The 25,716-nt window shown below is 42.5% G+C and overlaps 1 protein-coding gene across 2 annotated transcripts; it reads right to left on the reverse strand.

The window, feature by feature from the left end:
- Positions 1–1,320: 1,320 nt before the first annotated feature.
- Positions 1,321–24,241, reverse strand: LOC124112812 (uncharacterized transporter slc-17.2-like). Of its 2 annotated transcripts, none has more exons than XM_048385415.1 (12): positions 24,128–24,241; positions 22,687–22,818; positions 20,319–20,485; positions 19,694–19,927; positions 18,313–18,400; positions 15,354–15,449; positions 13,304–13,428; positions 11,573–11,722; positions 8,927–9,059; positions 8,365–8,515; positions 5,968–6,058; positions 1,321–3,147 (listed from the first exon to the last, which is right to left on the reverse strand). In XM_048385415.1, the coding sequence occupies exons 2-12, from the start codon at positions 22,805–22,807 to the stop codon at positions 2,821–2,823; spliced, it is 1,683 nt and encodes a 560-aa protein (XP_048241372.1). In that variant the 5' UTR covers positions 22,808–22,818; positions 24,128–24,241; the 3' UTR covers positions 1,321–2,820. The 2 variants fall into 2 exon arrangements, with proteins under 2 accessions (XP_048241372.1, XP_048241373.1); XM_048385416.1 differs by lacking the exon at positions 24,128–24,241 and adding an exon at positions 23,499–23,528.
- Between the last annotated feature and the right edge of the window lie 1,475 nt (positions 24,242–25,716).

Consider the following 25,716-nt stretch of genomic DNA (forward strand, 5'->3'; position numbering starts at 1 on the left):
AGTGGTCCTACTCGAGGATGACACGACTCTCATAACCTCAACAAATATTGGCCTGTGTATGTCCTTACAAACTGTCCAACAATATGCTTGTGTCTTAGTGTTTACAGGTGAAAAGAAAATCAACCAACCATGTTCTTTTAGGCTATGGAAACCATATACACGATATAGTCATGTTCCTTTATCAATGCTCATTCAAAATCCAAAAAGACCAAGTGCCAAGCCGATAAAGAATCTGAATTCCCTGAAAGATATTGGACTAAGAGCAGGTGGTCTGAACCCAGTCGGCTGTGGGAAAATTTGGCATAGAGTAATAATTCCATGTGCCTTCTGCGCGTGTGAGCTGTGTCCAAGACAGAAAACCATGAATTTGAAAACTCAAGCACTACTTTTAACTTAATGTAAAAAATTTTCATGTAAGATCTCGGACCGCTGCAATTACTCAGACACTGGGATTGTGGACTTTGACATCTGTGATTGACAAAATGAAGCTGATGTTCTCTGGAGGGATGTGTAGAATCAACAACAGATATGCCCTTAAAAAGGTGTTCTATTTCACGTGTGTTCAAGTCTGTAACACATGATCTACTCAATGTAGCAAAGAAGTATGAATTATTGACCACATCAGTTCACTTTATGAAAACTAACCAGTTTCCATCTAATGATGTGTGGAACAAAACCGTACAGACTAAAATATCAGAACATTAAAACTGCTCATTGGCACACATATCTGCAAAATCACCCTGAATAAATCAGATTAAATAAAATTCACAGTAAGCTTGCACTGTGAAATATGTGTATTTTGTACAATATGCCAGCTAGGCCTATGCATGCACTTCTGAAGTTATGAACACTACCAATAACACCTGGACAGTGCTTAATGTGGGATGACGAGTGCGATGACATAATAACGCACCAACCGCTCTGTTGTTCAGCTTTAGCTGATGCAAGGAACACCCTCTATGAGCATCTATTTGACACTTTAAACCTCGAAAAATATATGTGTATTGAGAACTGTACAGATGACGAAGTATAACTTGTGGCATTACTGGGTGGTATAGCCCCTATTGTAGAGGATATGAACCTTGACAGCTGGGCTGAATTCATATCTTCCGTATCACGAGATATAACCTCAATGATCTATCTGTTGACAGTATGTTGGTTGGTTGGTTGGTTTGTTGTTTAACGCCGCACTCAGCAATATTCCAGCTATATGACGGCGGTCTTTAAATAATCGAACCTGGACCAGACAATCCAGTGATTAATATCATGAGCATCGATCCACGCAATTTGGATCGATGACATGCATCAACCAATTCAGCGAGCCTGACCACTCGATCCCGTTAGTCGCCTTTTACGACAAGCATAGTCGCATTTTTCGGCAAGCATGGATTGCTGAAGACCTATTCTACCCCGGATCTTCACGGGTCGTTGACAGTATGTCTCATACCAGGACCAAGACATGTATAATATTCAGTATTGTCAATTTCTCTGCGCAATGTCCTTGTAAGTATGTTGTGATTACAAATTGATGTGGCTCTCCGAAATTATTGGAGGAACTAAAGATCATTCATTCATTCTAGTGAGACAGTGTGGAGCGCCTTCGTAATGCAGGTCTCAGAGTCAGATAGCCTGTTGTTGTTTGGACACACTAACAACGTCAACTGCCACATTTGTGGTGTCAAGCACGTTGAGCATGGCCTAGCCAGCGATGAAGAACTTAATGTACGACAGTCTCGCCCTTAACTACAGACACTGCTACATCTTCACATGCACAATAGCACCAACGGGCCAACAAATCCCAACTCGAGAGATCAGTACTCTCGTTTGGTCCATGTTCTGGAGATGCCAGGCAGCAATTAACACTTATGATTGCCACTTTAATATTGAATTCACCATGTAGTACCTTCATTAAGAAACATGTCCATTGTTGTCCTGTTTGCAATAAAGTGTCAAGTGTTCAGATGTGCAGTACTATGTGGTACCTGCCACACCAAAAGTACAGGACGTTAAAAATAAGTTTGTCCCAAGGGATGATCGATATCGACGATATCTTCTATTACAGACATTGATTTACACTACATGATACCAGATACAAGATCAACTGTGATCCACTTGGTCGCTCATGGCCAGCAAAGGTTGCTTGGGGCCTATTCTAACCTGAATCCCCAAAGGGTGAAAGACACTTATATAGGTGTTCGTGAGGATGCAACTTTGCATGGCAACAACAGGATGAAGCGATCGGGGAGCAGATATTTACCCAGGGTAAAGAAGTGTTGTTTTATGTCTGCAAAGTCACATGAAGTAAATGACCCGTGAATATCCGGGTTAGAATTGGTCTTCAACAACCCAGGCTTGGCTTTAGAGTCGACTAACGGGATAGGGTGGTCAGGCTCGCTGACTTCATTGATGCATGTCATCGTATCCCATGCTCATGCTATCAATCACTGGATCGTCGATCATTTACAGACCGCCGTCTTATAGCTGGAATATTGCTGAGTGCGGCGTTAAACAACAAACAAACAAACATGCAGTAAACACCAATTGGTATAATTCTCTGAGGCCCAGATACGTCATCTTCCGAAGATGTTGGACTTATAGATAAATAATATATTTAAAGACTACTTGACCTTATGCATGTAAAATTCAGTTTTTGCATAATGATAAACATTTACGAAAAGGTTTGTGCTGCTCCTCCTTTGAGAGAGGGAAGCGCCACTTTGTATCTCCAGCGGAGGACACAGTGCAATTGCTTCGTGCATATGGATGTCGCATCTTGATGATCCTGAGTATAAAAGTTGAATGAGTTGCCATCACCACCTGTCATACAGTGGAAGTGTCACTGTTGGCCACGATATCCGTTTCCTTGTCTGGAGCAATGGCGGGTGTATTATTACCCAAAACGTCATCAGGCACCTTTGTCTGCTTGTCAGATGAAATGACGTATTTGAATGCGTCCAAACTGGCGTCTTGGAAATCGGGGACTTTTTCAAACATCGACACCCGTTGCTCCTCCACAACTTCCATCTCCACCTGGTCCACGGCCCAGTACTGCAGCTCCCCCCGGGCCTGGGTTCCGAACACCACGATTCCCAGGACGCAGAATCCCGCACACACGTAAAATACGTTCCGCCATTCCTCCTGGCTTTTCTGTTTAGGGAGAGAAGAGTGAGTTGTGAAAGATGCTCTGAAACATACCACTGCGCCATTCATCTGTTGGATACGACTGGCAAGCCATGGGTCACATTGACAAAACGATCGTAGCAACAGGACTACGTCTACGTATCAAGAAGACAAAATCTGTGTTAATTGATGATATCAATAGGACTATGTATATCTTACATGATCGTAGCAATAGGACTACGCTTATTTTACATGATCGTAGCAATAGGACTACGCATTTATTGCATGATCGTAGCAATAGGACTACGCATTTATTACATGATCGTAGCAATAGGACTACGTATATCTTACAGGATCGTAGTAATAGGACTACGCATATGTTACATGATCGTAGCAATGGGACTACGCATATGTTACATGATCGTAGCAATAGGACTACGCAAATATTACATGATCATAGCAATAGGACAACGCATATGTTACATGATCGTAGCAATAGGACTACGCATTTATTACATGATCGTAGCAATAGGACTACGTATATCTTACAGCATCGCAGCAATAGGACTACGTATATCTTACAGGATCGTAGTAATAGGACTACGCATATGTTACATGATCGTAGCAATAGGACTACGCATATGTTACATGATCGTAGCAATAGGACTACGCAAATATTACATGATCATAGCAATAGGACAACGCATATGTTACATGATCGTAGCAATAGGACTACGCATTTATTACATGATCGTAGCAATAGGACTACGCAAATATTACATGATCATAGCAATAGGACAACGCATATGTTACATGATCGTAGCAATAGGACAACGCATATGTTACATGATCGTAGCAATAGGACTACGTATATCTTACAGCATCGCAGCAATAGGACTACGTATATCTTACAGGATCGTAGCAGTAGGACTACGTATATGAGACAGGATCGTAGCAATAGGACTACGTATATGATACAGGATCGTAGCAATAGGACTACGTATATGAGACAGGATCGTAGCAATAGGACTACGTATATGATACAGGATCGTAGCAATAGGACTACGTATATGAGACAGGATCGTAGCAATAGGACTACGTATATGAGACAGGATCGCAGCAATAGGACTACGTATATGTTACAGGATCGTAGCAATGGGACGACGTATATGTTACAGGATCGCAGCAATAGGACTACGTATATCTTACAGGATCGTAGCAATAGGACTACGTATTTGTTACAGGATCGCAGCAATAAGACTACGTATATGTTACAGGATCGTAGCAATGGGACGACGTATATGTTACAGGATCGAAGTATAGGACTACGTATATATTACATGATCGTAGTATAGGACTACGTATATGTTAAAGGATCGTTGCAATAGGACTACGTATTTGTTACAGGATCGCATCAATAGGACTACGTGTATGTTAAAGGATCGTTTGAAATAGGACTACGTATATGTTACATGATCGTAGTATAGGACTACTTATATGTTACATGATCGTAGTAAAGGTCTACGTATATGTTACAGGGTCGTAGCAATGGGACGACGTATATGTTACAGGATCGAAGTATAGGACTACGTATATGTTACAGGATCGTAGCAATGGGACGACGTATATGTTACATGATCGTAGCAATAGGACTACGCATTTATTACATGATCGTAGCAATAGGACTACGTATATCTTACAGCATCGCAGCAATAGGACTACGTATATCTTACAGGATCGTAGCAGTAGGACTACGTATATTAGACAGGATCGTAGCAATAGGACTACGTATATGATACAGGATCGTAGCAATAGGACTACGTATATGAGACAGGATCGTAGCAATAGGACTACGTATATGATACAGGATCGTAGCAATAGGACTACGTATATGAGACAGGATCGTAGCAATAGGACTACGTATATGAGACAGGATCGTAGCAATAGGACTACGTATATGATACAGGATCGTAGCAGTAGGACTACGTATATGATACAGGATCGCAGCAATAGGACTACGTATATGTTACAGGATCGTAGCAATGGGACGACGTATATGTTACAGGATCGCAGCAATAGGACTACGTATATCTTACAGGATCGTAGCAATAGGACTACGTATTTGTTACAGGATCGCAGCAATAAGACTACGTATATGTTACAGGATCGTAGCAATGGGACGACGTATATGTTACAGGATCGAAGTATAGGACTACGTATATATTACATGATCGTAGTATAGGACTACGTATATGTTAAAGGATCGTTGCAATAGGACTACGTATTTGTTACAGGAAGGCATCAATAGGACTACGTGTATGTTAAAGGATCGTTTGAAATAGGACTACGTATATGTTACATGATCGTAGTATAGGACTACGTATATGTTACATGATCGTAGCAATAGGATTACGTATATCTTACAGGATCGTAGCAATAGGACTACGTATATATTCAGGGTAGAAAAAAGACAAGTCAAATGACTAAGGAAGTTAGCCCGTCAGCAAAGTGGCAAGGTTAGGATATGTGGGATGACTCATCGCTCTGCTACTTAATAAAGTTTAATTGAGTTGAGAGAATTATTTTTCTAGATTCGACATATGCATGGGAGTTCACCGAAAACTGTGTCGCCTGTTGCAGTAGTATAAGGGCAGTGGTATAGGTTAACGCCCTTGCCTCGGGAAGATGCAGGTGAAAGACCCAGTCGATGAATGAGTTTAATTTTTCCCCTGGATGCGAGATTTATAATATACTTTATACAATATCACATACAGTTTTTACGATAATAGTACTGACATGATTTTAAGTCTTGTTTTTCTGAATGGCTGAACTGAATTTCGGACTTACATGAGGTGTGAGGGCACCTGCCAGAAGCGGCGCTACCATCCCTGGTAAGCTGGCGATTGTGTTAGAAATACCCACGAGGATACCAGCATGTCTGAAACATGAATGCAATTATTACTTCTTGAGAGAAAAGAGGCGGTCGGGTAGCCGCGTTCGCTCGTCACGCCGAGGACCCGTGGTCGATTCCCGACATGGGTACAATTTGTGAAGCCCATTTGTTGTGTCTCCCGCCGTGATATTGCTGGAATATTGCTAAAAGCGGCATAAAACAAAACTCACACTCACTCTTGAGAGCAACTGGTACATACTTTGATTGTTTGTTATTTAACGCTGCACTCTGCAATATTCCACCTTTATGACGGTGGTCTGTACATAATCGTGTCTGGACGAGACAATCCAGTTAATGGCCATGATCATAGATCTACGCAATTGGGATATGGTAATATGCATTAACCAAGTCAGCGAGCCTGACCACCCGATCCCGTTAGTCGCCTTTCGTCACTATAGTCGCCTTTTACGTTGGTTGGTTGGTTTGGTGTTTAACGCCGCACTCAGCAATATTCCAGCTATAAGACGGCGGTCTGTAAATAATCGAGTCTGGACCAGACAATCCAGTGACTGATATCATGAGCATCGACCCACGCAATTGGGATCGATGACATGCATGAACCAAGTCAACGAGCCTGACCACCCGATCCCGTTAGTCGCCTTTTACGACAAGCATGGGTTGCTGAAGACCTATTCTACCCCGGAATCCTTACGGGTCTCGCCTTTTACGGCAAGCATGGGATACATACCACTGCATTGCAGAAGAGATAAATGTTTATATTATTAGTCTAGCCATGTGATGTGTCTAGAATACGTACATAGGAAACTTTGGCATATGTACCTTCACAGCTGTGGAAAATCCCATTAATAATAGTTGAATGTGCACATTGGTAACTGTACCATATGTAGGTAATCAACCGTTTAAACATTGGCAACCATGGGATACATGCATTGGTAACTGTACCATATGTAGGTTTACAACTGTTTGAACATTGGCAACCATGGAATACATGCATTGGTAACTGTACCATATGTAGGTGAACAACCGTTTGAACATTTGCAATCATGGAATACATGCATTGGTAACTGTACCACGTGTAGGTTAACAACCGTTTGAACATTGGCAACCATGGAATACATGCATTGGTAACTGTACCATATGTAGGTTGACAACCGTTTGAACATGGGCAACCATGGAATACATGCATTGGTAACTGTACTATATGTAGGTTGACAACCGTTTGAACATTGGCAACCATGGAATACATGCATTGGTAACTGTACTATATGTAGGTTTATAACCGTTTGAACATTGGCAACCATGGAATACATGCATTGGTAACTGTACCATATGTAGGTTTACAACCGTTTGAACATTGGCACCCATGGAATACATGCATTGGTAACTGTACCACGTGTAGGTTAACAACCGTTTGAACATTGGCAACCATGGAATACATGCATTGGTAACTGTACCATATGTAGGTTTACAACCGTTTGAACATTGGCACCCATGGAATACATGCATTGGTAACTGTACCACGTGTAGGTTAACAACCGTTTGAACATTGGCAACCATGGAATACATGCATTGGTAACTGTACCACGTGTAGGTTAACAACCGTTTGAACATTGGCAACCATGGAATACATGCATTGGTAACTGTACCATATGTAGGTGAACAACCGTTTGAACATTGGCAACCATGGAATACATGCATTGGTAACTGTACCATGTGTAGGTTTACAACCGTTTGAACATTGGCACCCATGGAATACATGCATTGGTAACTGTACCATATGTAGGTTTACAACCGTTTGAACATTGGCACCCATGGAATACATGCATTGGTAACTGTACCATATGTAGGTGAACAACCGTTTGAACATTGGCAACCATGGAATACATGCATTGGTAACTGTACCATATGTAGGTTTACAACCGTTTGAACATTGGCACCCATGGAATACATGCATTTGTAACTGTACCATATGTAGGTTAACAACCGTTTGAACATTTGCAATCATGGAATACATGCATTGGCCCTGATGAGCATATGTTCTGTTAAGATGTTTCAGCAGTATCTCGGCCAACGTTATTTTATTTTCAATTTTGGCCTTTAAAATGATATGTTGAAAGAAACACGGACTGCCACCATAAGATAAAATAAGGACTTTAATATTGACAAATATGCGACATGTAAGCCCTGTTTTCTTAACCTGCATCAATGATTGTAACGGGTAATATTGCATATCATCAATAACACTTCCTTTGCACAAAATACCAGCTGAGCTACAAATGTGACACTTCCAATTGGTGCAACGTTTCAAGAGTTAAAACAGACAGACCTACCTTGGAGCGAAATCGACAAAGTTGACGAGGTACCCGGCCGTTGAAACCCCCATAAACCACATGGCTATTGTCAGCAGAGCTATGGCGACGTAGCGGTGTTCGGCGTCCACGAACCCTGTCCCTAACAGACATACACCTGCTCCAAGAAACGCTGGAATTCAAAGGTGTGACTGGGATGGGTTTAACGGTCGTTTGTTGGCTTTCAATATGGTCATATATATTCATACTGTAGCCTGTAGGCCAGGCAAAACAGTGATTCGTGTCTGTATTGACGTCCTACTCCGTCGTAGTACTAAGTGACCGAGTGACAAAGTGACAAAGCCTGACATCACAATCTCAAACCACGTCAGCTGGCACTTGCAACCTAATTGCACTGAAATTCCGCGTGGTGGTTCTTCTGAGATTCAATTTCATTGAATGCAGAATAAAATCTTTAAAATCGCCAAAACGGTTCGGTTCATTCTTACTTTACACTTGCCCACAATTACAAGATGTGGAACACTTATACTTAAATAGTTCCATTCTGAACTGGAGTCCCATCGGAAATGTCAATGATACTGACCAATACTTTGGAATAACCTCCGAGTTGCCGTGGTGCTGAGATATTTCTTTGACCGGAAGTAATCGGCCAACTGACCAGTCAACACTGCGGAAACGGCCTGGCTGGCAAAGGTCATGGAAGACAGAAGGCCGTTCTTGATAAATGGAAGAAAGGAGGCGCATAATGTCATTGGTTCACTCAGATATAACAGATACTGATGTGTCAGCTTGACGTGGGAGGAAAACCTGCTGCATTGGTGAGACCCACGAGCACGGGTATGGTGCTGACAAACCTAGAAACATAATCAGGGTGCATCTGGGATTCGAACCCATGACCATAGGTCACATCGACCGGGCCACCCGTGCTCCTGATGTCGCTAACACACACTCACAACGTGTTTGAGGAATGTTCCACATTAGTTTTCAAGACCTTAAGACCCCCAAGGTAAATATTTAAAGGGGGGCTTTGCGTCAACATTAGAAGCCCATGTCCCGTGTGGACTGTTTCCGCAGGAACCGATAATGTGTCTAAACCTGGAACCACTTTAAACTTGTCCTTTCTATACCGACTTAGGCTGTAACGTTAGGTTTCGTAAGACACAATACCGATAAGGTTGCAACACAATACACGACACACAAACACTATACAGTCGTGACCTCAACCAGCTATTTTCTTCACCAACGTGTCACCTGATAAAAACAAAGTGCAGTTGTATTTTAATAGGAAGACGGTATTTACAGATCGCATGGTAATACGTATACTACCCAGAAATCCCAAGAATTATTATTTAACTTGACAAGAATTACACTGCGGGTTATCAAGGAGAAAAGCCGTCAGGTCAAAAATGAACACACCAAGATAAATTCCAAAATAATCTGTTTACATAGAAGTCTAATAGTCTGAAATATCACAACGCCCAGGCGATCCATGGACGTGTACAGACACTACAGGAAGTTTTATTATGGCTCAGGTCCACAGGAAATCCGTTGAATGCCTATCACCATTTCCAATGTTTCTAACAAAGACGATTCACCAACAAGTGTCACGATGACACTTCAGCGCACGGAAAAATCCAATACAAATCCTTCCAATACAAATCACGTGACCGGACGTTTCCTTTGTCTGTGAACAAATGGGCCTTTCGTAACACGAAAGCAATCCATGCACAGATACAGAGATTATTTTAAGTTACATTGAATTAATGATATCATATTTCAACCACGACTTTGAAAACTTTAGGATCGGTCGGGTAGCCAAGTGGTTAAAGCGTTCGCTCGTCACGCCGAAGACCCGGGTTCGATTACCGACATGGGTACAATGTGTGAAGCCTATTTCTGGTGTCCCCCGCCGTGATATTGCTGGAATATTGCTGAAAGCGGCGTAAAACCATACTCACTCACTCACTTGAAGACTTTAGGTTTATATCTTTAACCATGAAGGTGACCCTGCTGCTCTCCAAGGGATTAGATGTTAAACTATACAGTAGTTGTAAACAGATGATAAACACGCAAATTGATATAAACTGCCGTGCAAAAGAAAGTATACATTTACAAATTGGATTTGAACAACCAATAACAAACGTTATGATAACGTTACTAGGCTGAAAACAGTCCCGAAATACTGCAAGAAAAGTTAAAAAAACAACTATATATCAAATACATCATCATCGATTAAACATTTTTTGTTTGCTTCATTTTAGGACAACATCAAACATTGGTGTACACTTTCTTTTTGTCGGCAGTTAAGTTTTCAATGTTTTAAAACATTTTTAGTGAAAGTCATCATTTTTCAGATATATCTTTATCTAAATGTTTCAAACTTGCAGAAGACGTTTTGTTTGAGATAAACGTATGTAATTTGTTAAATGGACAGTGTAACGTGATGAATCGCATCGCTGACTTGTGAGGTACTAGATTGACCGCATGGATTCCTATTCACATGAACTCGTTAAAAACTGATCTGCAAATATTGTAATTAACTTACGTTTCTGAAAATAAATATTTTAATAGAAACAAACAATTCAATTTAAATTGAAAAGGTGCCCCATTGAAATGGGAAATTCAGTCCTCAACCTGAGGAAAATCTTGACTTGCTTCATATACGGCTGCTGCATTACTAGTGGGGCGGTTAATGCTGGGTTTTAGTCACAATTGTGCACTTGGGGTTAAAAGCACAAAACTTGGCACACTTTTACATTGAACCATTCTAAACATTTCTGAATATGGATCCACCTCAGCAGCGCCACCTGGTTATAGAAAATCCAAGATGGCCGTCAAAATTGTTAAAATCTCTTTTGATGTCAATTTATATACAATATATCATAATTATTTTGTTAATTTTAGTCATTTATGTAAATTTAATCGCAACAATGGTGAATATAATTCAAATCTAATATGCAGCGCCCACTGGTGGCGAAGAAAATCCAAGATGGCCGCCAAAATGACTTAGCCTTAACCGCCCCACTATACAGTGAAGGCTGGCGGAAGGGAAATTAATATAGTTCAAGGGGTGTGAGGCGGACTACTATTGTAAGACTCTGATGAATGATAGGAGTTTCAACAGACATAGCGATAACACTGTTATGGGACAACTACTCCCTAGTGAAGGTGGATTTTTCCTCTGATCATTTAAATGTTAACACAGATCATTCATATGCCTTGTACGTACCTCAGTTATATCAAAGTTCATCACTTCTTTAAGAAACAGAGGAGTGTTTGTGGTTAATGTGTATGCTATCCAGTTGAAACACACGTGTCCGATGACACACACCCACGTGGCCGGAGACATCAACATGGCGCCCCATGGCGTCGGGTAACTCTGTAAACAAAGCAGTAATATCAAGCTCATCCTTTGTTTGTTTGTTTCTTTGTTGTTTAACGCCACACCAAACGATGTTCGTTCTGATTAACAATAATACTCTCAGTCAGTACATTTTGCCATATGTTTGACATGTTCTCCTTGTATGTATTGAAACATGTTATTGGTACATGCCCATGTAGGGGGCACGGGTGGCCCAGTCGTCTAAGGGGCCGCGATTCGCTGTGCAGAGTTGCGTCCCTTGGGCACACCAGAAACCTATGATTGTGGGTTCGAATCCCGGTTCGCCCCGATTATGTTTCTAGTTTGTCAGCACCATACCCGTGCTCGTGGGTCTGAGACCTGCATCACTTCGGGCTTTCTTCCAACATTAAGCTGACACGCCGTGATATAACTGGAATACTGTTAAAAGCGGCGTTAAACCAAACTCACTCACTCACATGCCAATGTTTTTGATGCACAAACTGCTTTTCATGCTCTGGCATCAAAATATTTGTACCATAATGCGTCGACCCGTGACGATCCGGGGTAAAATAGGTCTTCATCAACCCATGCATGCCATAAAAACATGTCGTAGGATGCGACTAACGGGATCGGGTGGTCAGACTCATTGACTTGGTTCATGCATGTCATCGTATCCCAATTGCGTGGATCGATGCTCCTGATATCAATCACTGGATTGTCTGGTCAAGGCGTCATGCGTCAACTAAGTCACCGAGCCTGATCTGTCCTTTAGTCGCCTCTTACGACAAGCATGGGTTGCTGAAGGTAAAGCCTTACCCGGATGTTCACGGGTATAAGTTCATCCTTCTCAGAGAGACACAGGTACACCAGTCACCATGTGCATGACATTATATCGTATGATTTGACACTTGATATGTCGATTCACATTATCTGAAACACTTTTGTCTCGAGTCATTGTACCGGAGGTCGATTTATTTGTAGGAGGTGTTGCACATAAAATAATGTAAAAGAAGTTTCCCTATGCTAAAGTTTTGTTTTTCATTGAGTTTGCTTTGAGTCGCTTTAAACAGTATTTCAGTGATTTCATTGGTTGGTTGGTTGTTTTACGCCGCACTCAGCAATATTCCAGCTATATGACGGCGGTCTGTAAATAATCGAGTCTGAACCTTATAATCCAGTGATTGATATCATGAGCATCGATCCACGCAATTGGGATCGATGACATGCATCAACCAAGTCAGCGAGCCTGACCACCCGATCCCTTTTGTCGCCTTTTACGACAAGCATAGTCGCCTTTTACGGCAAGTATTGGTTGCTGAAGACCTATTCTACCCCGGATCTTCACGGGTCTTCAGTTATTTCAAGAAGTGTCCACTCGATGCAGGCCGCACACGTTTACCATGTTAATGAATCCCGTGAGTACAGGTATGGTGCTGACAAACCAAGAAACACAACCATTATCTAGGGTTCGAACCCACGATCATGGATGTTTTGCACGCCTAAAAGACATATGCAGGTGCCGCTTATCGGTGGCGGAGGAGATGTGTGATTGTTTGCATGGACTGGGATGTTGATAGTCATAAAATATTCCCGCTGTCACACAAAGAAATAGCTTACCGCCTTGGTCTCTCCAATACTCCTTGTGATGTAGTTCTTCTCCTGCTGAGAGATCCAAGGATGTTGAGACGGGGTGCTGGCGACCGTGTAGTACCACACCCCACACCATATCACCGATATACCACCTGTAGGGAATACGTGACTGGGGTTATTGCTTCATCATCACACAAGACAACAATCAGTGGAGGTTTTAGACTTGAAAAAAAATATTCTTGTTGTATAATTCATCATAAATTTGAACACGTAGTTCAATAGTCACCTACGGCACTACGAAACTACTGTTTGTTTGTTGTTTTACGCCGCATTCAGCAATGTTCCAGCTATATGACGGTGGTCTGTAAATAATCGAGTCTGGACCAGACAATCCAATGACCCATGCAATAGGGATACGATGACATTCATCAACCAAGACAGCGAGCCTGACCACCCGATTCCGTTAGTCGCCTCTTACGACAAGCATAGTCGCCTTTTACGACAAGCATGGGTTGCTGAAGACCCATTCTACCGCGGATCTTCACCGGTGGTTTGCAAAGAAGATAGAATATGATTATTGTGTAATACAAATATGATTGATGATGAAGTCCATGTTCTATTGAAATGTTACCCCCAAAATATAGATCATTGTACTTTTAATTTAATCTCATGTGCGTAAGCCATACATTCGTTGTAGAAAGTCTTATGAGGTTTTGTAAAGAGCACAATTATTTCCAGGATTGGTCATTCAGTGTCAGTTATCGATATTTCTCTATTTCTGATATATTTGTACATACTATAGCCAGTGTCAGTATCGCAAGGGGCCTTGAATACAATAAAATATACTGAATAATGTTGTTTATGCGCTTTCAGACGTATACTTAGACTATGACCATTAATATGTTGCTTACTGTCTCCTGTATCCCGTGTGGACGTTGTACAGTTGTACATCTTATTCGAACACACCTTCCCTCAAAGCATATTCTAAAATGTTTCTAAATGACTTTCCATAAGAATAACAAATATCTGCTGAAAGCAACCCATTGTACATTTTACGACGATATAATGAGCATGTGTTTATGAATCACTTTCAAATAGTGATGATACTAGGTGTTCGCTTAAAGATTACACCCGCCACAAACACATGCGAAGACAACTGTCATGAAAAAAACATGGGAACATAAGTCAAAATAGGGAACTGCATTGGATGCGTCAGAGTAGGAAACGTCCTTCACTTGTCTACCCTTAAACGTATTGATAGTTTTACTGATGTCTTTAATGTTGTAACCCTGATAAACTGCTTTTGAGCAAAAGTTATATGACGCTCTTTGAAATATTCACACAAAAGCATGTTCGATTGTACCTCAACAGTTGTGAAAATGTAGACACCCAATGGCTGGAGCTGCTGGAATATTGCTCGACAAAAAGGGAATGTTTACTATCTAAAAGTTGAAGTCATCCCTCTTGTCATACAGTCTTGTGAATAGCTTTTTGATTCTCAAACTCGATGCAAAGATGGGCTTAGATTGTATTTTTATATTATTTGTAGCCCAGGTGGGTAAATCAGTGGAAACGAATTGACTACTTGACCATTATTGATCTACATGTGTGTGTGTGTGGCTGCTTGAACTAGTCTGGACTGATGCCGATTTATAGTGCTAGTACATGAATACCCTACTCAGACACAGTATACTGACTCCGAGCCGACCAGTCCTTGTTTTAGCCCCTTAATGCCGAGTGCCAGACAGGGTAACAACAAGAACCATCTTTTAACGTCTTTTGGTATGACGCGGCTGGGGACCGAACGCCGGACCTTCCGCTCTCCGGGCGGACGCTCTACCATTCGACCACGGAGGCGGTCTGTATGAAGTTGAAATTGTTATGACATAATTAAACTCGGTTCTTTCTGAGATGACAAAACTGTAAGCACATTCTTTAAGGTTTTGAGAATCTACATGGTACATTCATTTCACTTGTCTGAAATATGTTCTGTGATTGGTATAATCAATTAAAATTTAAAAACAAAGAACAAACAAATCATAAAAATAAACAAAAAGAAAGAACGGTCCGATGTTACCTGATAAATAGAACATGGACGCCCATCCATTGTCGAAACCGTACTTGCACAGATACCCAGACATGGCGAAGACTGCAATACTCCCGATCTTAGGACCTGTGTAAGTAATTAGTCATCAAACTCCATACACAAGTTCCCTACCATAAGAACAGTATCACAATAACACTACGCCAGTTATGTAGACACAAGGCGAAGGAAGATATAGAGTATACTCACCGCCAAAAGATACCTTAAGAAGAAATGTTTCCAATGTGTACCAAATAATGACAATACTTAACACGTCAAGTTTCACCGGTGTCTTTCTTCTTATCACGATTGCTACACGTAATTGTTGTTGCTGTTTATTCTCTACTGTTAATCCTCAACAACTATATATATTCTGTACAATGTTCCTCATTCAGTCTTGCTTGACAACGGTATAAGGATCTATACCGAAACGTCACTTTTTACAGTATTAAAGAAGTTGTTATCCCTAACTTATCCGTCAACTTCTAAGTAATGCCTATCAAACAATTCATCTTTCGGGATATTTTTTACATTTATACCAAATAAGCGAATGCAGTGTTTTTGTGATGTTCTTGATAAATTCCCACATTCACACGATGACTTACATACGTGCAGATTACACAACAATCGACAGCATATTCATCCTTCAAAGATGTGCAGAAATACTTCTCAAAAGGAAACAGGAAGTTCTATTGTTTAGTTGTAGACCTTCAAAAGCTTTTGATTTTTGTGAATAGAAATCTACTATGTTTCGTCATAATGAGGAAATGTATTCACGTACATAACAGAATATTTCAGCGCAATCAGTGTTAGGCAGGGTAAGCATGTATGTCCTTTGTTACTTTCACTATTCATTGTATAATTTAGAAGAATAACTTTCAAAATTTGAGCTGAGGGGGACCTTTGTCGGTTACGATTTTCTGGAGATAGTTCTGTTATGTATGGGGGCGGTCGGGTAGCCTAGTGATTAAAGCGTTCCATCGTCACGCCGAAGACCCGGGTTCGATTCTCGACATGGGTACAATGTGTGAAGCCCATTTCTGGTGTCCCCCGCCGTGATATCGCTGGAATGTTGCTTAAAGCGGCGTAAAACCATACTCACTTACTCAATCTGTTATGTATGGTGGCCGAGGGGTGACATCGCTTTATCGACTACAATTACGGTCACGAGAAAGCGAAAACACGAGACGCGAAAGCGATAACACGAGACGAGAAAGGGATAGATTCTGATTTCATTAAATGTTCAAAACCGCCAACTGTGGTAAAAGAGTACTATGTATATTTAACATTAGATGACATGGAACAATTTAAAACATTGCATACATAAATTACATGTTTAAATTAACATAAGATAAACTCATGCATTAGTATAGTGGTAAATTTACATATTTACATAGTGTTAAGTGCAGTTGTTGGAAAATAGTCTTCCTGATGTATTGGTAATATTCAGGTGAGTGAGTGACTGAGTATGGTTTTATGCCGATTTTAGCAATATCACGGCGGGGGACACCAGAAATGGGCTTCACACATTGTACCCATGTCGGGAATCGAACCCGGGTCGAACGAGCGAACGCTTTAACCACTAGGCTACCATACCGCCCCAATATAATATTCAGGGATGTATTGAGATATATAGAGAGCAAAGAATTCACTGTTACACTGTGAATGTCATAATAATGTTGTCAGTAAATATTATTTGTGAAATGAATATTTGATTTATGATAAACATGACGTGTACGTTGCAAACAATATGAAATGCATGACTATAGGTATCTACAACATATGTTACTGCCATTCTAATATTTTATTTATACTTTTATCGTATGTGTGTGTGTGTGTTTGTGTGTGTGTGTGTGTGTGTGTGTGTGTGTGTGTGTGTGTGTGTGTGTGTGTGTGTGTGTGTGTGTGTGTGTGTGTGTGTGTGTGTTGGTATGTATGTATGTATGTATGTATGCATGTGGGAGGTGTGATGGAGATAGAGATAATACACTAAGATATATAATAAGCTTTTTAAAGAAATTAATACATAAAAAAGGGTTTATAGGGCGAGATTGGCAACTTTTTGTAGTAGATACGTTTGTAACACATGGATACATATTAGTATCTCCTTTGCATATACGCATGTAGACTGTATACATCTTTGAGTCTTTGCGTTTACTTTGTGGTATTGTAGTACATTATTAAGCGAGACACTGTCTCCAGGAAACATAACCACCACCAATGCCAACAACAAAACTTAACATATATATTTTTCCTGACATATGCTAGGTAATAAAAAGTAGAATTTTTCTTGCGACCGAGCCTCATTTTCAACTACATCATGCGCAGATAGACGGATTTATGGGAAATATCGCTTTCTCTTTCTAGCGCTTTCTCGTTCTATCGCTTTCTCGCTCTATCGGTATCTCGTCTCGTGTTATTGCTTTCTCGCCTTGTGCTATTGCTTATCGCTTTCTCGCGATAAAGCGATGTCCCCTCTCGACCATAATAGTTATGTTATACCGATGACCTGCGTGACAGGCTTCTAAACAAGGATGCATGTTACTTACAAAGAAATGTTGGTCACTTAATGTGCGAGAGCTTCTACTTGTCTTTTGATTTGGATATTCACGATATGTTGGTTACCCCACTCAGACACAGTATACTGACTCCGAGCCGACCAGTCCTTGTTTTAGCCCCTTAATGCCGAGCGCCAGACAGGGTAACAACAAGTACCATCTTTTAACGTCTTTTGGTATGACGCGGTCGGGGATCGAACCCCGGAACTTCCGCTCTCCGGGCAGACGCTCTACCACTAGACCACGAAGCCTGATGATGATGATGATGAGATTGAATGTATAACGAATTCATACAGTTGATAACCTTTCCTCATTATACACACATTATAAATCTTAATGTACGTGGGTCAATGACCTTTATACTGTAATTGACTTCTTTGTTGTTAAGATATTACCTGCATAGGCAACAGCTAACAGTTTTGTCCTCTCTAATGGCGGCGCCCACTTCCCCCACATTGTGTGCATGGAGAATAAGTAAACGCCCTTGGGAAAGTGAGAAAGACATTGTCATAATTGTTTTTAAATTACATAAAATATGTCAGAATTAGTATGGAAATGTAAGGTCGTCATAAATTTGAAGACCGACAGAATAACACATATACCACAACGGCTTACAACGAACCTGGTACAGTATTATTAATAAAAATGACAAATATACCAAGCTAAGAGACCCGTGAAAATCTGGGGTAGAATCGATCTTCAGCAACCCATGGTTGCCGTTAAAGGCTACTTTGCTTGTCGTAAGAGGCGTCTAACGGGATCGGGTCAGACTTATTGACGTGGATGATGCGTGTCATCGTATCCCAGTTGCGAAGATCGATGCTCATGATGTCAGTCACTGGATTATCTGGGCCAGATTGCATTATTTACAGACCGCCGTCATATAGCTGGAATATTGCTTAGTGCGGCGTTAAACAACAACAAAATAAAACCAACAGACAAACCAAGCTAAGATAATGGTGACTGCAGAAATTGACATTTGTGACGTCAACAATCTCCGTAGGACACAGATAGGAAACGCAATGCAGGTCTTTCCCACTCACGTTTAGCTGTTAAACACTATCCTAAACTAACATGTTTGGACCCAAAGTGCGTCAAAATTATGGGACAAGAACGTGATTAGATTTGTGTTGAAGGTCAAGACACATGTTTTACAGTGTTTGCAAAAGGCTACTTAATGGATAGGGTGGTCAAGCTCAGTTAATGTCGTTGATAGCGTGTCATCGTACCCCGAGGTCGTGAATTGCCGATTCATATGATCAATCACTGGATTGTCAGGTCCAGACTCGAATATTTACAGGCCGCCGTCAGATAGCTGGAATCGTGTTGGGTGCGGCGTTAATAAACCACGAACCAGCGAACAAACTATTCAGATATTAAAATTGGTTAATCCCAGATCCTTTTGGAAAGGTCTGACGCAAACTGTTTCTAGTTGGACCGTCTGCAAAGGTCGCCACCTTCCCATTACGAACCATGCTAAGGTATGTAATAAAATCTGGTATATAATAACTGAATCTGGTGACATGGAGTTGATGACAAGGTTTTGGCTTACAAATACACCCTTTTTACTGGTTGAATAACTTGTATTCATCCAGCATTATATTTGTATAATGTACATTGTAAATTAAATCTCTCACGCACTCACGCACTCACTCACTCACTCACTAACTCACTCTTGTCACATGCTTCACTTTCGACTTCGATATATTTAATGTAATTTTAATGAAATAACAGATAAAATGTACTTGACACACGTAATATAAACGGAAAGTTTACCTGTGAAATGCCAACAAGCCCACGTAGGACATACACAAGATATTTCGAAGTCCGGGCTCCGATTGGAAGAAGCAGAGAAGCGATCGAGCCAATCAGCATCCCGATAAACATGACGTTTTTCCCGCCATGTCTTCCAGCCAACCAGCCCCCTGGGATTTGTATTACCATGTAACCATAGAAATAGGCGCTGAGCATTCCAGACTGTTCCGCCTTGGACCAATAGAATTCATCATGCTAAAATTGACAGTTTGCAAAGTTATTAAAATTACATTTTGTTCAGAAATAAAGAATTTGAATTTAAACCTTAGTTTCAATGCACTCGATTAATAAATATTAATATAAATACAACATAAAACTAATTGTGGCACATCTATTATTAATACTTTTTTTCTTTTAAAATGATTAACAAAATATCAGGGGTTGGGGATAGGGGAGGCTTGTTAGAGGGTTTATATAGAGGACCGACAGTGACTTGGAATCAAATAAATATTTCAAACAGAAAGCAACTACATATATCAGATAGATGTTTTCACAGAGAACTGTAAGTTAGGATGAATGAGCGTGGATCCAAACAGTCGTTTCGACTTCGCGAGAATCAAGGTGTCCGTGCTTGAAGTACCAGTACCTCAGTAGATAAGGACGAACTGTTAGCTGGGTCGCTGTAGTTGCTGTCGGTGTCGTTGACCATGCAGACAATAGCCACGCTGAGACCAGCCCTGCCGGATTCTACCATGATTCCCCCGAAACACCCCATGAGTGCCAACAACCATCTTTGCGAACAGCCGCTAGATCCTGTATGACAAGGAAACAGATGCTAAACACGAGGAATGCGTTATTATTCAGTACTTGCTTCTATATATTGCTTTTCGTGCCGCCATTGACACACTGTTCCTACCCTACAGCCTAGCCCCGCCCTAGTGCACGTAAGACACACTGCATCTATCCTGCAGCTCCGCCCTAGTGATCGTCAGACACACTGCATCTATCCTGCAGCTCCGCCCCGCCCTAGTGATCGTTAGACACTGCACGTACCCTGCAGCCTCGCCTCGCCCTAGTGGACGTCAGACACACTGCATCTATCCTGCAGCTCCGCCCCGCCCTAGTGATCGTTAGACACTGCACGTACCCTGCAGCCTCGCCTCGCCCTAGTGGACGTCAGACACACTGCATCTATCCTGCAGCTCCGCCCCGCCCTAGTGATCGTTAGACACTGCACGTACCCTGCAGCCTCGCCTCGCCCTAGTGGACGTCAGACACACTGCATCTATCCTGCAGCTCCGCCCCGCCCTAGTGATCGTCAGACACACTGCATCTATCCTGCAGCTCTGCCCCGCCCTAGTGGACGTCAGACACACTGCATCTATCCTGCAGCTCTGCCCCGCCCTAGTGATCGTCAGACACTGCACGTACCCTGCAGCCTCGCCTCGCCCTAGTGGACGTCAGACACACTGCATCTATCCTGCAGCTCTGCCCCGCCCTAGTGATCGTTAGACACTGCACGTACCCTGCAGCCTCGCCTCGCCCTAGTGGACGTCAGACACACTGCACGTACCCTGCAGCCTCGCCTCGCCCTAGTGATCGTCAGACACACTGCATCTATCCTGCAGCTCTGCCCCGCCCTAGTGGACGTCAGACACACTGCATCTATCCTGCAGCTCTGCCCCGCCCTAGTGGACGTCAGACACACTGCATCTATCCTGCAGCTCTGCCCCGCCCTAGTGGACGTCAGACACACTGCATCTATCCTGCAGCTCCGCCCCGCCCTAGTGATCGTTAGACACTGCACGTACCCTGCAGCCTCGCCTCGCCCTAGTGGACGTCAGACACACTGCATCTATCCTGCAGCTCCGCCCCGCCCTAGTGATCGTCAGACACACTGCATCTATCCTGCAGCTCTGCCCCGCCCTAGTGGACGTCAGACACACTGCATCTATCCTGCAGCTCTGCCCCGCCCTAGTGATCGTCAGACACTGCACGTACCCTGCAGCCTCGCCTCGCCCTAGTGGACGTCAGACACACTGCATCTATCCTGCAGCTCTGCCCCGCCCTAGTGATCGTTAGACACTGCACGTACCCTGCAGCCTCGCCTCGCCCTAGTGGACGTCAGACACACTGCACGTACCCTGCAGCCTCGCCTCGCCCTAGTGATCGTCAGACACACTGCATCTATCCTGCAGCTCTGCCCCGCCCTAGTGGACGTCAGACACACTGCATCTATCCTGCAGCTCTGCCCCGCCCTAGTGGACGTCAGACACACTGCATCTATCCTGCAGCTCTGCCCCGCCCTAGTGGACGTCAGACACACTGCATCTATCCTGCAGCTCCGCCCCGCCCTAGTGATCGTCAGACACACTGCATCTATCCTGCAGCTCCGCCCCGCCCTAGTGGACGTCAGACACACTGCATCTATCCTGCAGCTCTGCCCCGCCCTAGTGATCGGCAGACACACTGCAACTACCCTGCAGCCTCGCCCCAGTGGACGTCAGACACACTGCATCTATCCTGCAGCTCTGCCCCGCCCTAGTGATCGTCAGACACACTGCATCTATCCTGCAGCTCTGCCCCGCCCTAGTGATCGGCAGACACACTGCAACTACCCTGCAGCCTCGCCCCAGTGGACGTCAGACACACTATACCTATCCTGCAGCTCCGCCCCGCCCCAGTAGACGTTAGACACTGCAACTACTCTGCAGCCTAACCCCACCTTAGTGGACGTCAGACACTGCACCTACCGTGCAGCCCCGCCCCAGTGGACGTCAGACACTACACCTACTCTGCAGCCTTACCTCACCCCAGTGGACGTCAGACACTGCACTTACCCTGCTGTCTAGCCTCACCCAAGTGGACGTCAGACACTACACCTACTCTGCAGCCTGACCTCACCCCAGCAGACGTCAGACATTGCACCTACCATGCAGCCCCGCCCTAGTGGACGTCAGACACTGCACCCATGCTGCGGCCCCGCCCTAGTGGACGTAAGACACTGCACTTACCCTGCAGCCTAGTCCTGCCCTCCTCCTCTTCAGCCTCCGATGGGCTATAGGTCACTGACCCCGTGTGGTCAGTATCAGGAACAGATCCATTCCCCCCGGTATCACATTCCATCTCACTCATGAGGCCCGACACTAAAAATAGCAACAGCGTATCTTTAGTGTAGTCTCATCCACATATAAAGCCATTAATATTCCCTCAAAGCGATAACGTCAATAAGGTTGAGTGCGTAAATTAGGGTAGGATGGAGGGAGGGAGGAAGGGAGGGAGCAAATAGGATTTAAGACATATTCCAATGTGAACACGGCGGATAAAGAATCTACACACGCTTTTTCCTTTAGGAGGGTTTTCAAAAACACATAACGAGTTAACCAGAACGCCATTTAATACCAAATAATGAGGAAAGTCATAATACCTTCTTTTGTGTTGTTTCATTCATGTTAGTTAAGTTTCATATGTCGTCATGAAACACAACACACCACTATTTTGCATCCCGTACGGAGCTACAAGTTTTAAGTGCTGCGTTGTTCAGTGAATCACGGCACTGCGCTGTTAAACGCTCCGATAAAACAACGCCATTTCCGCTTGGCAATTATGCAACAATTTTTGATTGAGAAATACCTGTTACCCCGCTAGGTACTACAGTAAACTACGGTTATAACGAACACGCTTATAGCGAACTGACGGATATAACGAACTTACTTTCTGGTCCCGACTAGTTGCTGTTGTTATGCTGTATATATGCTTATAACGGCTATAACGAACTAAAATTAGTAGTCCCGTTCGTTATAACCGTAGTTTACTTAATACATACCATTGCTCTAGCGCATGGCAGTCTGTCCTGGGCCCACTTGCACAAAGCGATCTTAGCGCTAAGAAGATCGTAATTCCCATACTTTAACATAGGCTTACGATAGTCTTAGCGCTAAGATCGCTTTGTGCAAGTGGGCCCTGTTCTTCTTGCCCTTCAGTGATCAAATGGAATGTTCATTCACATACAGAGGGTACAACCAACTAACATATATCAATGTAATATTTCTATTCATCCCCGTCGCACGTGACACATTACTACTGCAATAATTGATCATAAAGGACAGCGTTTTTTGTTGGTGTGCGTTTAGCCTTGTAGAACAGAAACTATACAGAGAGTCCGTAAGCAGGATCTAGATTAAGCGTAAGCTGAAAAGCAAATGTACAGAGGCAGTATGGGTTCGATTCGCTTACAAAACATACAAAAACATGTCTGACCTCATATAAAAAAAACTCGTAGTATGAAACATGCTGTGGCACAATGGGGCAGAAATACTTCCCTGTATCAAAACGAAGAGTTTAGTGAGTAGCGATAGGTGTCATCTTGACTTTGGGAACTGGGTCACTGGGCCCCTGTTGTGCTTCCAAAGTCTTTAGACGTTATCTGGGTACAGTATAACACAAATAACATACCTCAATGGCGGCCGTGATCAATGTGACGGCTGGTGCTTTGTGTCCACCGTGTAATGATACAGTAATGTGTATACGGTTATTCCTGATGGGGCGATTAGTATGTCGAGACACGAGCCTTCGCTTCAGTTCAGCTCAGCTGACGTAGGGCGTCTTTTTGGTGACGTAGCTTGTCTTTTGGGTGTACTACTTAATTGGGGGAATTAGTCGGTAGCAGCGGTCACGACTGGCGATCACCTTGAAGGACAGAGAAGGCTGTTGAGTTGTTGGCGTTTATTGGTGGAAGCAGAGTTAAGTTTACACAGAAGTACATTTAATTGTAATGGCACGATAATATATATAAGAGGTTGAGTCACATTCATCTAATTGTATACATGTAATTATAACAATTCAATACGTGTACAACACGTACGATCATAATAATACAATCGGCATACAACCGGTAATAACATGACTGTAAAGATGTACAATATATTTGTTTAACGGATGGTTATTAAAAGGCATTAATTACGCGAAAATGTGTCTGGTAGAAAACAGTAGAAAAACAGTCACGCGTGGATATTCTGTTATAAGAGACAATATAATTACATGTTGGCCGACTCAGTTTTCAATGTTACTAAGTTGCAGGCAAATCATTGCTATGAGTATGTGTCACTGAATGTAGGAACGTACAAGTTATTGACATTGGTACACATACTCATATTGGGATGTTGCCGTGCAACTAGTATACTTATATACTAATATACTAATATATGTTCGCGAGAGGAAGTATTGTCTGGATATTTAGTCAATGATAATTTTTACAACGCTACGATATAGTCGAAATAGATCTAACCTATACCTAACGTATTAAGATCGTAGCTGACAAAATAAGTTAGCAGTTAAGTAAATAGTGACTTACCTTGAAGGACAGAGAAGGCTGTTGAGTTGTTGGCGTTTATTGGTGGAAGCAGAGTGAAGTTTGCTACCACCGACCGCCGTATATATACAACTCAGGCCTTCATTACGTTACATAACTAAAGATCACAACATCCCAGGTGTCAGCGGTTGATCGGCTGTACAATGGGTGGGTGTGTCATTATTTACGGATTTATTCAAGTAGGTTGTTGTATTGCCTAACTGACCCTTACATCACTGTCGGACTGACCATGTGTGCCGGCCCTGTGACGTGAAGTTACCTCACTAATCACTGGTTCTCAGAGAGAGTGACCCTTTGTGTCAGTCTGGCTGGGCAGACTTGCATAATGAGCCACTGTCTCACAGCTGGAGTGACCGTGAGTTTAGCCGCATATGTGAAACATAAAATATCTTGTATGCGGCGGTCAGTTAGTGCATTCGCTATACTGAATTTACTTTAAGAATAGTCAGATTAGTTTACCGATATAGGTTGATTGATATATATTTTCTAATAGGAATTTGGTGTTAGAAGAAAGCTATGACAATACCCCTCTGCGACAGGAAGCTTTTGTCCTCAAAAGCAAAAAATCGAATTGACATAATTACATAAGGATAAACAGTGATACAGACATGGTAATACAATGCAAAAAACAATAGAAGTGCTACAGACATGGTAATACAATGCAAAAACAATA

Source organism: Haliotis rufescens, unplaced genomic scaffold (genome assembly GCF_023055435.1).
Source record: "Haliotis rufescens isolate VD_foot unplaced genomic scaffold, xgHalRufe1.0.p SCAF_58, whole genome shotgun sequence".
NCBI classification, from domain to species: Eukaryota; Metazoa; Mollusca; class Gastropoda; order Lepetellida; family Haliotidae; genus Haliotis; species Haliotis rufescens.